At 44.6% G+C, this 16,076-nt stretch overlaps 2 protein-coding genes across 5 annotated transcripts in view; both read right to left on the bottom strand.

The window, feature by feature from the left end:
- Positions 1-5,888, bottom strand: part of LOC135514038 (AP-1 complex subunit beta-1-like) — a 43,607-nt gene extending 37,719 nt beyond the window's left edge. Inside the window, exons 1-2 of one of the 3 annotated variants that reach the window (XM_064937182.1) lie at positions 5,820-5,888; positions 3,452-3,512 (exon numbers count right to left, since the gene is read on the bottom strand). In XM_064937182.1, the coding sequence (XP_064793254.1) occupies positions 3,452-3,488 (37 nt within the window). In that variant the 5' untranslated portion in view covers positions 3,489-3,512; positions 5,820-5,888. The other 2 variants (XM_064937184.1, XM_064937181.1) reach the window with 2 other exon arrangements.
- Positions 5,889-9,862: 3,974 nt separating this feature from the next.
- LOC135514037 (GAS2-like protein 1) overlaps positions 9,863-16,076 on the bottom strand; it is a 49,290-nt gene continuing 43,076 nt past the window's right edge. For both annotated transcript variants that reach the window (XM_064937179.1, XM_064937180.1), the window contains one exon: positions 9,863-15,648. In XM_064937179.1, coding sequence (XP_064793251.1) covers positions 13,509-15,648 — 2,140 coding nt within the window. In that variant the 3' untranslated portion in view covers positions 9,863-13,508. The remainder of the gene's footprint in view (positions 15,649-16,076) is intronic.

Genomic DNA, 16,076 nt, shown 5'->3' with positions numbered 1-16,076 from the left:
GTACTTTAAAATAATTTTACTTAAGTCGTTTTTTGGGGGGTATCTGTACTTGACAACTTTTACTTTACTACATTACTAAAGAAAATTATGTACTTTTTACTCGATTTTTCCTGACACCCAAAAGTACTCATTAAATGTTGAATGCTTATCAGGACAGGAAAATGGTCCAATTCATGTACTTATCAAGAGACCACGTGGTCATCCTTACTGCCTCTGGCCTAGCAGACTCACTAAACACAAATACATCTTCTGTAAATTATGCCTGAGTGTTGGAGTGTGCCCCTGGCTATCTGTAAATTATGCCTGAGTGTTGGAGTGTGCCACTGGCTATCTGTAAATTATGTCTGTGTTGGAGTGTGCCCCTGGCTATCTGTAAATTATGCCTGAGTGTTGGAGTGTGCCACTGGCTATCTGTAAATTATGTCTGTGTTGGAGTGTGCCCCTGGCTATCTGTAAATTATGCCTGAGTGTTGGAGTGTGCCCCTGGCTGTCTGTAAATTATGCCTGAGTGTTGGAGTGTGCCCCTGGCTGTCTGTAAATTATGCCTGAGTGTTGGAGTGTGCCCCTGGCTATCTGTAAATTATGCCTGAGTGTTGGAGTGTGCCCCTGGCTGTCCGTAAATTATGCCTGAGTGTTGGAGTGTGCCCCTGGCTGTCCGTAAATTATGCCTGAGTGTTGGAGTGTGCCCCTGGCTGTCTGTAAATTATGCCTGAGTGTTGGAGTGTGCCCCTGGCTGTCCGTAAATTATGCCTGAGTGTTGGAGTGTGCCCCTGGCTATCTGTAAATTATGCCTGAGTGTTGGAGTGTGCCCCTGGCTGTCCGTAAATTATGCCTGAGTGTTGGAGTGTGCCCCTGGCTGTCCGTAAATTATGCCTGAGTGTTGGAGTGTGCCCTGGCTGTCCGTAAATTATGCCTGAGTGTTGGAGTGTGCCCCTGGCTGTCCGTAAATTATGCCTGAGTGTTGGAGTGTGCCACTGGCTATCCGTAAATTATGCCTGAGTGTTGGAGTGTGCCCCTGGCTATCCGTAAATTATGCCTGAGTGTTGGAGTGTGCCCCTGGCTGTCCGTAAATTATGCCTGAGTGTTGGAGTGTGCCCCTGGCTGTCCGTAAATTATGCCTGAGTGTTGGAGTGTGCCCCTGGCTGTCCGTAAATTATGCCTGAGTGTTGGAGTGTGCCCCTGGCTATCTGTAAATTATGCCTGAGTGTTGGAGTGTGCCCCTGGCTGTCTGTAAATTATGCCTGAGTGTTGGAGTGTGCCCCTGGCTGTCTGTAAATTATGCCTGAGTGTTGGAGTGTGCCCCTGGCTATCTGTAAATTATGCCTGAGTGTTGGAGTGTGCCCCTGGCTGTCCGTAAATTATGCCTGAGTGTTGGAGTGTGCCCCTGGCTGTCTGTAAATTATGCCTGAGTGTTGGAGTGTGCCCCTGGCTGTCTGTAAATTATGCCTGAGTGTTGGAGTGTGCCCCTGGCTGTCCGTAAATTATGCCTGAGTGTTGGAGTGTGCCCCTGGCTGTCTGTAAATTATGCCTGAGTGTTGGAGTGTGCCCCTGGCTGTCCGTAAATTATGCCTGAGTGTTGGAGTGTGCCCCTGGCTGTCCGTAAATTATGCCTGAGTGTTGGAGTGTGCCCCTGGCTGTCTGTAAATTATGCCTGAGTGTTGGAGTGTGCCCCTGGCTGTCTGTAAATTATGCCTGAGTGTTGGAGTGTGCCCCTGGCTGTCTGTAAATTATGCCTGAGTGTTGGAGTGTGCCCCTGGCTGTCTGTAAATTATGCCTGAGTGTTGGAGTGTGCCCCTGGCTATCCGTAAATTATGCCTGAGTGTTGGAGTGTGCCCCTGGCTGTCCGTAAATTATGCCTGAGTGTTGGAGTGTGCCCCTGGCTGTCCGTAAATTATGCCTGAGTGTTGGAGTGTGCCCCTGGCTGTCTGTAAATTATGCCTGAGTGTTGGAGTGTGCCCCTGGCTGTCTGTAAATTATGCCTGAGTGTTGGAGTGTGCCCCTGGCTGTCTGTAAATTATGCCTGAGTGTTGGAGTGTGCCCCTGGCTGTCTGTAAATTATGCCTGAGTGTTGGAGTGTGCCCCTGGCTGTCTGTAAATTATGCCTGAGTGTTGGAGTGTGCCCCTGGCTGTCTGTAAATTATGCCTGAGTGTTGGAGTGTGCCCCTGGCTGTCTGTAAATTATGCCTGAGTGTTGGAGTGTGCCCCTGGCTGTCTGTAAATTATGCCTGAGTGTTGGAGTGTGCCACTGGCTGTCTGTAAATTATGCCTGAGTGTTGGAGTGTGCCCCTGGCTGTCCGTAAATTAAAATAAAATAAAAAAATGGTGCCGTCTGCTTTGCTTAATATAAGGAATTTGAAATGATTTATACTTTACATACTTAAGTATATTTGCACACAAATACTTTTAGACATTTACTCAAGTAGTATTTTACTGGGTGACTTTTACTTGAGTAACTTTCATTAAGGTATCTATACTTTTACTCAAGTATGACAATTGGGTACTTTTTCTACCACTGCATGTGCAATAGGTGCAAAGACAAACAGACAGAGCAGAGGCTGGACTTCAACCTCTCCGCAGTGCAGCCTGTCCTCAGGTAACACTACAGATCAGTTCAGCTTCTCTCTGGGCTTGGATAGGAGTGTTTACTCTCAAACACCACTGTCTGTGGGCTTAACCTTGAGCACAACTTCCCCCTGGTTCCAAGGGTAGAAAACCCATTAATGAGCCTCCCTCACACCTACACACAGAGTAGTGATGATCTGCCTGAAGGACAATAAATCAAAGGGTTGCTTATGCAGCACTTCTGACTCCAATGCCTCAGAAAGGCAAACAGACATGAAGAGACAAGTCTCCTTCATAAGCACTATATCAGTTTGAATGGTAGTGATTGACTGGCTGTTTGGGGGCTGTTTTTGAAGAGGTGAGAGAGGATGCAGAGCAAGAAAGAGAGCCGGGGAAAGCCAGAGGGACAGCAGGAGGGCTAACTTAAGGAGTGCTAAAGCCTGAGGCCCTAATCTTATTTAGAGGACAACCTCAGCTGTTCTATTCCTGCTTTCATCAGCCAAACACGCAAAACAACATAGCCAGGCTGCTGCCCGGTTTTCTACTCCTATTGTTGATGTTGCTTTCTCTTGGCTGTAAATACCCTGAACCTGACATGTATTTTTTGTGACAGTATGTGGTTGGGAGCAATTCATTTCTAGAACATTCTCGATATAACATTCTCGAAGTCAACCATTGTTACACATGGTGGCTCTTTCCATCAGCGGGGTCATGAAGCCCGTTTCCATATTTTGATTAAGCCTACACACCATTTAGATTAGGGCCTAAAATCAAGTCATGACTAATATGATAAGAGTAGCCTAAAAACAGCAGCTCTGAATTAATTTTGATACTAATTTGTTTATTTATATATTTAAAATTCACTTTTGAAAGTCAAAGTGGGCCAGACCTTTCTTGGTAGTGGTGAAATACTTAGAGTCCGTCATCTTGGATCCAAATTGTCGGTTCTCCTGCAAGAGAGAGCGCAAAATAATTAATGAAAAACAGGCACCAAGGTATATTTTTCCTGGAAGGAGAGGGATCTGCAAAGAAGACAGGAAATTGTAGAAGTGCAAGTGCAGGCAAAATAGGAGGAAGTCTTCATCACATGGACACTTAGCTTTGATGTTTTTTTACGCGATTACACATTGTCCATTGTGTTAAAACACATTGGTCGACAACCCCTAAAAAAGTTAAAACCCTCCTAGTCAGCACATAGGCCTACTTAATCAGCCGGCCTCTGACTGGACCTGTCGTTTGGGGTCCACGGAATCTCAGTCTGTAGCACACAGCATTATCCCTTTCCTGTTGTTGAATACCACACTCGATCCACCGCCTTCATGTGATGGATCTTCCCACTAAGAGAAAAACTGACTGTTCTCTGCACTAAAAGAAAACAACACTGCAAAGTAGCAGGCCTTGAAAGTAACAAAGCTCCTGCAAAATTAAAAACATTTGTCTCTTATTTCACTGGATTAACACCCCCCCTTCCACACTCAACTTTAGCACTTCAGGATGAGATTGGGCCTCACATGTTGATATAATGCAATATAAATTATGCTGTGAATAGTCAGTATTTCATCCATCAACATTAACCCAATTCTAGTACTTACTTTTTTCTGCATGAGGTAGTCTTATAGATATCAAAAGTATTGACAGTATGAAAAATAATTTAGACATACAAAACAACCAGATGACTAGAAAAATGGCACAAATGACTACCATGTTATCACACCCTGCTCCCAAAGTGATAGTGCAGAAAGCACAATGCCTGTTGAGAGGCTGTCTGGTCGGGCATTGATAACAATGTTGCTGCCCACCACACTGGCTGGAGAAGTTTGTAAATTACAGTGCTGTGGTGGTTCAATAGACAGGACCCTCATCAAATTCCCTGGGACTAAACTCAATAATCTCTTCTTTCCCCCCCACTACTCTCTTCCCAATCTCATGCTCTCACCAGAACAAAAAAATGCACAATGTTAGACTCCTTGCTAATGGGAAGCTGTCATTGCTGACTACCTAGTCACTAGCTAGGCTACAACGCAGGCAAGAGCAGTGGTCAGTAAATCTGATTCAGAAGCTGGAGAAATATATTTAGGTTAAGCCTAAATAGTTATGCTAATTAACATTTTATTGACTTGAGTCGCATGAATAAAAGGTGTTGCCTACATCCAAAGTGTAGGTATAAACTAACTGTATCATGGCAATCAGATCTGTGGCCCTTTGTGAAGAAATATCAACTAACAGTAAGCCTATATTAATTTCTGTATTATGGCAATAACTGGCAGGCAACGGCCAGCTGTCATAACGCAAATGTAGCCTAAAACACTGACTGCATCTAGCATGAAGTAAATAACGTTACTTCCCCAAAGACAATTTTCTGTAAATTAATCAATATTTTCAACAGCTACCTAGTTAGCAAATTTGTCAAGGTCTAGTAAATGAGCTGAAATTGACAAACTGAGTGGTATCTCTGACAGCAGTCAAAAGCTATTTGCAGATAGCTGTTTGCTAACTAATAACAAAGTTACTAATAGTGTTAGCTACTTGGCTGGAAACTTAGTTAAAACAGTTTCCAGTTTCAATGTCACGTGCAAGTACAGTGAAATGCCTTTCTTGTCAGTTCTAGTTAAACCCAACAATGTACAGTAGCTAACCTAGTACTAATCAATATCCAAAGCTAGTTTAACGCGGGGCCCCACGAAACTATTTGAATACCCTGTAACTTAGCTAGCTGCTTAGCTATGACCTATGTGGTTAAGGTAGTGTTAAAAACCCTGGCAAACTATTGTTATCATAACTAACTAGCTACACATGTTCACACTTCCTCCTTGTCATTCCGAGCATCGCTAGCAAACAGTAATAGCCAACAACTGCTAGCTAACGTTAGTTCGCCAGAATGGTTAGCACCTCATCGGCTTTGCTCTCGTTCATTTTTAAAGCTAAAATTCTATCAAGCCAAATCGAATGACACAAATCAGATTTAAAACTGCTCTTTCTAACTTCGACTGATTACTCACGCATAATTGATTAGCCCACTCCATATTTGCTTGATGAATGAACCTGCTGCTCAGCTAGGTACTGTAGCTGATGCTATGCTGCTGTCTTAAAGAAATTACCTTCTAAAGTAGAGGCTTAGGGAGCCTTTGCCGGGATAGTAAAGCTCTTAATCTATCGACCTATTTTCAAATCCAACCCCACACAATGAACGTGCCTACTGAAGTTAAAATTAGACACGACACAGAATAAAACAGCAGAGAAAATCGAAAGCAGCTTACCGTTGCGAAGTGTATGTTTTACTTGGCCTTCGTTCCCTCCCACTTGAATAGCTATCATCGATCATGGTGTTTTTTTTACTTCCGACTTCCGCAATAAGGTAATTTTAGGTGGGTAATAATTATGAAAATGACTAATTTGGTGAGAAGATTATCATTAAGTGGGTATCAGATCTCATTTTTTTCACATCGTAAATAGACCAATCAAGCCTTTTTCTTGAATATTCAGACAAAAATGTCAACTAGCTATATTATGCCAAAACTGAGATGGAACTTGATCACAGTCTTATTTAAAAAGATGAAAACATTTATCTGAATACCAAAATGTCTCTCTCTCTCTCTGTGTCACACACAAACACGTAGGCACCTGTATAAAACTAAAGAAATGTGTATGCTAAATAGAAACATAATGTGCCATGTCAATAAGGTCAGAAATGTGAGATATGAGAATGCTTCCGTTTCATCCTCTTCATCTTCCCTGGATTTTATGGTGGTTAGCACTGTGAAAATGGTTTTTAATGACTTTTGATTATAGGGCCTATGGACTTTCTAGTGTCATTTAAAAAGTTGCTTCAAAACCTAGTACATAGACTAACCTCAGTCACCATTGGCATGATTAGAGGTCCTCTCATCATCATCTCACTAAAAGTTTCAACAATAAAAACACAGTTGATAAGAGAAATATCAGAGGAACATATTTTATTACAAGAACAGCTTGACAGCAATTGATTTTTCAAGGAAGAGTGAGGTCTTGGTATTGCAGTATTGCTATTTAATACAGACAAATTCCACAAATGTTAAGTACTCATCTTCAGTACATTTAATTGTCATTATTTGATAGAAAATAACATCAGCAAATGACACAAACACAAAAATAAATTCAAATGGACATTCAAAATTGATGTGACAATCCGTTTCATTTCATTACTTTTTATTATACCATTTAGACAGAGATATCAGAGATAAAAGGGAGAACGAGCGAGAGAGAGAGATAATTAGTTATTTTAAAAGCAGTGTTTGACAATCAAAAGCAATGTTGCACCCTAAGGAGAAAGTTAAACTAGAAAATAATTTTGCAATTACAGTTGAATTGCCAAACTCAATCATTAGACCATGGTTTTCAACATGTTTACTGGTAAAACCTCTGTCACTTGCTTACCCATCATGCATGTTTTAATATTTCAAACCCATTTGATAATTGAACATTTTAATTGAAAATGTATCAAAAACAAATATATAAATTGTACTTTTTTAAAGACAGCCACATGTAAAAGCAATACAATGAAATGTTATTCTTCACTGACCCAACTTTTCATTGGGTCAGTGAAGAAAGAAAATGTATATTGGCTCATAATGCAAACAGAGCCGACTTATGCCAGTGGGGGGTCAAATAAAAATGCAACTGTATCTTTGAGCAGTTCATAGGCAGTGTGTAGGTTGGCTCCTCCCTATGTAGTTATCAACAAAACCAGTGACCCTCTTGGATCGGCTATATTCATTGCTGGAGTGTTCCCTTAATACAGCAAAAGCATAACAGCATCTGCTGTACTGTGACTATTTGGTTGATGTGTGGACATTAATTGGCATGATAAAACATGTTAAAAGCAAATATTTTAACAACCAAAATCCTCAAGTCAAAGACACAAAAATACATGAAAACATTCTCAGAAATAGTAGAACACCACCTATGGCCTCAAGTAGAGGCTAGAAACCAATATACACAGGCAGTTAGAAAAGCCAAGGCTAGCTTTTTCAAGCAGAAATTTGCTTCCTGCAACACAAACTCAAAAAAGTTCTGGGACACTGTAAAGTTCATGGACAATAAGAACACCTCCTCCCAGCTGCCCACTGCAGTGAAGATAGGAAACACTGTCACCACCGATAAATCCACTATAATTGATCATTTCAATAAGCATTTTTCTACGGCTGGCCATGCTTTCCACCTGGCTACCCCTACCCCGGTCCAAAGCACTGCACCCCCCACAGCAACTCGCCCAAGCCTTCCCCATTTCTTCTTCTCCCAAATCCAGTCAGCTGATGTTCTGAAAGAGCTGCAAAATCTGGACCCCTACAAATCAGCCGGGCTAGACAATCTGGACCCTCTCTATCAAAAATGATCTGCATAAATTGTTGCAACCCCTATTACTAGCCTGTTCAACCTCTCTTTCGTGTCGTCTGAGATTCCCAAAGATTGGAAAGCAGCTGCGGTCATCCCCCTCTTCAAAGGGGGGGACACTCTTGACCCAAACTGCTACAGACCTATATCTATCCTACCCTGCCTTTCTAAGGTCTTCGAAAGCCAAGTCAACAAACAGATTACCAACCATTTCGAATCCCACCATACCTTCTCCGCTATGCAATCTGGTTTCAGAGCTGGTCATGGGTGCACCTCAGCCACGCTCAAGGTCCTAAACGATATCATAACCGACATCGATAAGAAATAATACTGTGCAGCCGTATTCATTGATCTGGCCAAGGCCTTCGACTCTGTCAATCACCACATCCTCATAGGCAGACTCAATAGCCTTGGTTTCTCAAATGATTGCCTCATCTGGTTCACCAACTACTTCTCTGATAGAGTTCAGTGTGTCAAATCGGAGGGTCTGTTGTCCGGGCCTCTGTCAGTCTCTATGGGGTGCCTCAGGGTTCAATTCTTGGACCGACTCTCTTCTCTGTATAAATCAACGATGTCGCTCTTGCTGCTGGTGAGTCTCTGATCCACCTCTACGCAGACAATAACATTCTGTATACTTCTGGCCCTTCTTTGGACACTGTGTTAACAACCCTCCAGGCGAGCTTCAATGCCATACAACTCTCCTTCGTGGCCTCCAATTTCTCTTAAATACAAATAAAACTAAATGCATGCTCTTCAACCGATCGCTGCCTGCACCTGCCCGCCTGTCCAACATCACTACTCTGGATGGCTCTGACTTAGAATATATGGACATCTACAATACCTAGGTGTCTGGTTAGACTGTAAACACTTCTTCCAGACTCACATCAAACATATCCAATCCAAAGTTAAATCTAGAATTGGCTTCCTATTTCACAACAAAGCATCCTTCACTCATGCTGCCAAACATACCCTCGTAAAACTGACCATCCTACCTATCCTCGACTTCGGCGATGTCATTTACAAAATAGCCTCCAATACCCTACTCAATAAATTGGATGCAGTCTATCACAGTGCATTCCGTTATGCCACCAAAGCCCCATATACTACCCACCACTGCAACCTGTACGCTCTCGTTGACTGGCCCTCGCTTCATACTCGTCGCCATACCCACTGGCTCCAGGTCATCTACAAGACCCTGTTAGGTAAAGTCCCCCCTTATCTCAGCTCGCTGGTCACCATAGCAGCACCCACCTGTAGCACACGCTCCAGCAGGTATATCGCTCTGGTCACCCCCAAAACCAATTATTCCTTTGGCCGCCTCTCTTTCCAGTTCTCTGCTGCCAATGACTGGAACAAACTATAAAAATCTCTGAAACTGGAAACACTTATCTCCCTCACTAGCTTTAAGCACCAGCTGTCAGAGCAGCTCACAGATTACTGCACCTGTACATAGCCCATCTATAATTTAGCCCAAACAACTACTTCTTTCCCTACTGTATTTATTTATTTTGCTTCTTTGCACCCCATTATTTATATCTCTACTTTGCACATTATTTCACTGCAAATCAACCATTCCAGTGTTTAACTTGCTATATTGTATTTAATTCACCGCCATGGCCTTTTCTTTTGCCTTTACCTCCCTCACTTGCTCACATTGTATATATACTTATTTTTCTACTGTATTATTGACTGTATGATTGTTTTACTCCATGTGTAACTCTGTGTTGTTGCATGTGTCAAACTGCTTTGCTTTATCTTGGCCAGGTCGCAGTTGTAAATGAGAACTTGTTCTCAACTTGCTTACCTGGGTAAATAAAGGTGAAATAAAAATTAAAAAGTGTCTGCAGAGAATTGATAAGGTCCCTGGAACCCTGTGCATTACTGAACTATGGGCTCTGGCTAAAGCCATGAGGATAATGGAGAGCCACAGTTCTAACAACATTTTTTATTTTCCTTTTATGACTTTTTCTGGGCCCTCACCTTCAGACTCTACATACATCATTGTTTTTCACTTCGAGCCATACCTGTAACTCGAGACCAAATCATAAATAAATAAATAAGACCATCTACATCCCTCCCTTCTTTTCATCAGCAATGGTACCTACGTTCCCATTGACACCAGAACACCTGGTACATATTCCTATACAGTACGTACTCAGATTCAGATTGCTGACAGATGTGCACACACCACCTCTGCTTGTGCAATCCGATTACTGAAAACCTACTGCAGCAAAGGTCCCTGTCATTCCACTGTAAAACCATTCATAGTAGTTTTACAGGCTCTAAAGCCTTGTTAAAGTGTCAACCCCACAGTCAGATCCCTGGCCTGCTCTGTTATTGATATTGCCAATAAGGCAGAGTCCATAACAGGGGACAGACATAACCATTACACTATCAGTTATTCATGTCCATTCTCCACATAAAAGCACTCAAGAAAAGCCTACACATATTCTTAAGCCATTTCAATAAACCACAGAGTACATCACGATGAACAATCATCTACTCCAAACCAATCCAGCAAAGCATGCACATGATTCAAAACTCAATATGTGAAGGAATTTCATCCAAATATGACACTTTTTACAACCACTAGATGTCACTGAAGACACTTTCACGAGAGATTGGTTTGTCTATGTTATACAAATAGATTATAATCCATCTAAAAAAAAGTGGTTCTTTTAATTTAGTGTTGTTGAACAATTCTACACTGAGAAACAAACTGATGGTGATGGCAATGACACTCACGTTGGATGGGTGTTGTTGTTGGGCACTAACATTCTCAAACCACACACAAACACACATTTTAAGGCAAAGGGAATTGTCAAGGCATTTCCAACAGCAATATTGCATAGCTAAGGCAGCATATAACCCCATACAGCAAATATTTACACATTTCATAATTATGTCTTGTTATATACACTATAACCACATCTTTATGCAAGTATACATATACATGTACAGTACCAGTCAAACGTTTGGACACAGCTACTCATTCCAAGGTTTTTCTTTATGTTTACTATTTTCTACATTGTAGAATAATAGTGCTGACATCAAAACTATGAAATAACACATATGGAATCATGTAGTAACCAAAAAAGTTGGAAACATATATTTTATATTTGAGATTCCTCTTAGTAGCCACCCTTTGCCTTGATGAGAGCTTTGCACACTCTTGGCATTCTCTCAACCAGCTTCATGATGAATGCTTTTCCAACCGTCTTGAAGGACTTCCCACATATGCTGAGCACTTGTTGGCTGCTTTTCCTTCACTCTGCAGCCCAACTCATCCCAAACCATCTCAATTGGATTGAGGTTGGGTGAATATGGAGGCCAGGTCATCTGATGCAACACTCCATCACTCTCCATGGTCAAATAGCCCTTACACAGCCTGGAGGTGTGTTTTGGGTCATTGTCCTGTTGAAAGACAAATGATAGTCCCACTAAACGCAAACCAGATGCGGATGGCATATGGCTGTAGAATGCTGTGGTAACCATGCTGGTTAAGTGTGCCTTGAATTTGAAAATAGATAACCGACAGTGTCACCATTAAAGCACCCCCACACCATCACACCTCCTCCTCCGTGCTTCACGGTGGGAACCACACATGCGGAGATCATCCGTTCACCTACTCTGCGTTTCACAAAGACACGGCGGCCAAAAAACTCAAATTTGGACTCATCAGACCAAAGGACAGATTTCCACCGGTCTAATGTCCATTGCTCGTGTTTCTTGGCCCAAGCAACTCTCTTCTTATTATTGGTGTCCTTTAGTAGTAGTTTCTTTGCAGCAATTCAACCATGAAGGCCTGATTCACACAGTCTCCTCTGAACAGTTGATGTTGAGATGTGTCTGTTACTTGAACTCTGAAGCATTCATTTGGGTTGCAATTTCTGAGGCTGGTAACTCCTAATGAACTTATCCTGTGCAGCAGAGATAACTCCGGGTCTTCCTTTCCTGTGGCGGTCCTCATGAGAGCCAGTTTCATCATAGCGCTTGATGGTTTTTGCGACTGCATTTGAAGAAACGTTGAAAGTTCTTGAAATTTCTGTATGGACTGACCTTCATGTCTTAAAAGAAAGGATGGACTGTCATTTCTCTTTGCTTATTTGAGCTGTTCTTGCCATAATATGGACTTGGTCTTTTACCAAATAGGGCTATCTTCTGTATACCACCCCTACCTTGTCACAACACAACTGATTGGCTCAATCGAATTAAGGAAAGAAATTCCACAAATTAAATTTTAACAAGGCACACCTCTTAATTGAAATTAATTCCAAGTGACTACCTCATGAAGCTGGTTGAGAGAAGAGTGTGCAAAGCTGTTATCAAGGCAAAGGGTGACTACTTCAAAGAATTTTAAATATAAAATATATTTTGATTTGTTCAACACATTTTTGGTTACTACATGATTCCATATGTGTTATTTCATAGTTTTGATGTCTTCAACATTATTCTACAATGTAGAAAATAGTAAAAAATTAAGAGAAACCCTGGCATGAGTAGGTGTGTCCAAACTTTTAACTGGCACTGTATATACACATGTACATATATAAACACATTCATCCACTTAACTTACTCTTTTGTACACATATTTTAGTGTTGATTTTCAAGTTGAGATAACTCTTGATCATTGGAAGTATGTTTCAGTGACAATGACATATTATCTTACTCTTGCCCCAGACTGCAGTTAACACATAGAACATAATGTGAAAAATACTACTTTGTATATTTCCACAATAAAAGCTCAAAAACGAATCAGAAGACATCACTCAATCATGGCCATGTGGATTGGCAGTGAGAAAGTGACATCATACATGTATGACAATGAACAAGTCAGGATGCAGAGGGTTGGTGGGGGAAGGTGAGTAGAAGTGCACATATGGAATACGAAGTCCAAAGGACTGTTAGATGTGAACATTGTACAGTAAATTATTGTAGAGTAATGTATTGATATATAAGTCCAATACAGATTAGATGTGTAAAGATCCACAGAAGGTAATGAGCAGAGGCTGAGTGGCAGTATGGAGAATGAGAGAAAGTATTTGTACAGCACGCTCTCCACACCAGTATTTTGACAATCAAAGCAGACAGAGATGCTGTGGTATACACTGTCCACTAGAGGGAGCCAGTCCAGTTGACTTGATGATGATGCTTGTGATTCACTGCTCCTGCCTGGGGTTCTTTCCTCCCCATCAGCCCTGACACTTCTTCAGCGATGCGTACAGCATGGGGCTTTCAAGACAGTGCCTGCTTTGTATTAGACACTTTATGATTGAACAAAGCATCCCCATATAATGCCAATAAATTCATTCAACATAAACAATAGTATTCGATTCGGGATCGATCCTTTGGTAATAAATAATTAGGCTTAGAGTGCAAAGAATATAATTGGATACTGAAACCCTGACCGTTATAGGTAGGAAAGGGCATGACTGCATGACAAAATGAGGGAGTGTGCGACATGCTCTATAAAAAATAGTCTGTAGCCCAGTCTCCAGTCTATTTTAGACAGTAGTCAGTTTCATTTGACAACAGACTCTTCTATATCAGCATCATCAGGATTAGTTAGTTGTGTGTTACATCCAGGCCTCAGTGTCCAAGCCGCTCTCTGACTCCACAGAGTAGGAGCGGTCCCTGTTGCCCATGGCAGGGGAGCGTGACTGGGGGTGGATCAGGTCGGCAAAGGCCTGGTGCATGGCCTTTCGTGAGGGTGAATGGTCGTTGGAATGGGAGCTTTGAGGGGACTGTGGCGGGGTAGGGGTCTGGAGCGGAGTATGGTTGCCCCTGGCCTGTAGGTCTCTGTAGCTGACTGGGGTGGGGATACGTGACGGGCTGTTCCCTGGCCGGTTGTCTGTACGGGGTCTGATCCTGGGCCTCAGCTTGAGCTTGTAGATGGAGGGCACCCTGTCAGCCTTTTTCCCTGCCCTCTTGGGCCGGAAGACTACACCCCCATCAACTGCATCCCCATTGGCCAGGGGAGGAGGTGGGGGAGAGTACTCTGAGCGTGATTCACTCAGGCTGAAGCACATGGAGGAGCTCTCACTGGAGGAGTCTTCCTGGAAGGAGCAGTCCTCCGAGGGCGGCAGGGGGATGGGCGAGGGACAAGACTCTGGGGGAGGGAGGTCATCGTTGGGGTCTCCACCCTCCAGGTCGTAGGGGAAGCTTGGTTGGTGATCCTCCAGAGGGACGTCTCCCTCAGGCCCTGAGCCCCAGCCCAGCTGACCCTGCTGGCTCTCCATCAGCACCTCTACTAGAGCACCACTGACATGGCCCCCCCCATTCATGCTCCTGCGGTGGAAAGGAAGTTGTGAGGGGGCATGGCTGAGAGATATGCCCAGCTCCGAGTCTCTCCGGCCGGGCAAAGAGGACAGGAGCTCCCCTTTGTCAATGGAACTGGAGATGGCAGGGAGCTTCCTGAGACCTCCACCTCGCCCGCCCCAGCGCTCTGGTTCTGCGTGCCCACCGTTGGATAGTCCGCCAGGGCTATGGCCATGCATTGGGGCCAGGGTATCCTCCAGGCCTCCAGAGGAACGTGGGTTAGTTCTTTTAGACTCCCGGAGGTCAGGCAGAACTCCTACCTTACCCCCCACGTTGAGTGAGGAGTTGGAGGAGTTGGAGGAGGAGTAGGCCGAGTCAGTGACGTTAGGGTCAGCAGAGGCAGGCGTGGGCAGGGTTTGGGGCCCAACCCCCTGCTGTGGGTGTGAAGAAGCAGGAAGCTGAAGGGCCCCTCCCCCTGTGGGTCTACTAGGCCCCCCTCTGCGCTGCCCTGTGTTAGCTAGGAACTCAGCCTCGAAGCTGCGGTACAGGTCCTGCTCTTTCTGGGGGTCCAGGTTGGGCAGGATCTGGAAGTTATAGCCTAGCCCCTCCTCCTCAGGTTCCTGTCGCTCAGAGCTGGCCCACCCCCTGTGGCCATGCCCATTGGAGCGAGGGCCGTGGGAGGTTCGAGGGGAGCGGGGTCCATGCCCATGGTGGTGAGGAGAGCGGGGGGAGGAGGAGTGAGGAGAGCGCCGGCCTGCCTGGGTGACTGTGGGCAGCAGCCTACTCCTCCCCACCGAGGGGGAGCGTGGAGCGGGGGGCCGGGGAGCTACTATAGTCTTCTTACTGAGGCTGCTGCTCTGAAGCCCTTTGATTGGTGAATTAGAGCAGGAGGACGATTGTCTCCTGGAGAAACCCCCATTGATTCTGGGGGAGGCGGGGGGCAGTTGTTTGGTCCTGAGCTCCTCTCGTCTGTCAGAGGATGGGGGCTGCGAGGCCCCGTGACGGGGAGAGGGTCCAGGGCTGGCATCGCTGGTCCGACTCCGGCTGGGCATCTTCCCCTGGCTGTGGGAGCGCAGGGCCTGGAGCCTGCGGGGACTTTCGGGCCCGAGAGAGCGGCCCCTCTCCCCATGGCTGGTCCTGAGCCCGTCAGAGGGGCCCTGTGGGGGGCTGGGTTTGAGGATGGAGGTGGGGGCAAGGCGATCCCGGGAGTGGCTGCGTGTGCGGGGCATTGGGGGGCATAGGGATGGGCCCTGTCCGCCTTCTCCAGGCCTCTCAATTATATGCTTCCCCTCCTTCCTATTAACCAGCAGCACCACCTCCTCTCCGGAGCGACGAACGCCCCCCAGAGAGAAGCGGCCTCCCCCTCCCCCTCCTCCTCCTCCCTTAGAGGAGGCTGTAGAGGAGTCGCTGTCCCCTGATAGACGGCGGGTCACTGGCAACAATGACGAGTCCTTAGACCTGCAGAACACAGAGGAAGACAGACAAGGAGCTAATTATAGTTGCAGTATCTTTTATTTATTTCTGGCCTGAAATTGTATCATTGGAATAAAATAAATATAGCATTATATATATTTTTTTTACATTCATACTAGTTTGAGAAAAACAACTTGCTCAGAGCCCATTCTCCAACCCAGCACACCATAGTGCCTATGCCTCACCCCACTCCTCTGGCCCACAAAGGTTTATAGTAAACACCATCCACCTCCAGTTCATGATGGGATCTGTGACCTCCAGTGATCATGAGGAACCTCCCTGCAGGCTTCTGCTGCTGCCTACCCTGAACGACACACGTAGGGCCGGGTGCTTCTCAGAACATTGGGCTGGATCAGGGATTACAGGGAAGATGAGAGCAAGTGGGGGCAGGATTATAGGCCCTGTGGATTTAC

Source organism: Oncorhynchus masou, chromosome 25 (assembly GCF_036934945.1).
Source record: "Oncorhynchus masou masou isolate Uvic2021 chromosome 25, UVic_Omas_1.1, whole genome shotgun sequence".
NCBI lineage: Eukaryota > Metazoa > Chordata > Actinopteri > Salmoniformes > Salmonidae > Oncorhynchus > Oncorhynchus masou.
The sequence above is the reverse complement of the archived record's forward strand: the minus strand, read 5'-3'. Positions and strand labels throughout refer to the sequence as shown.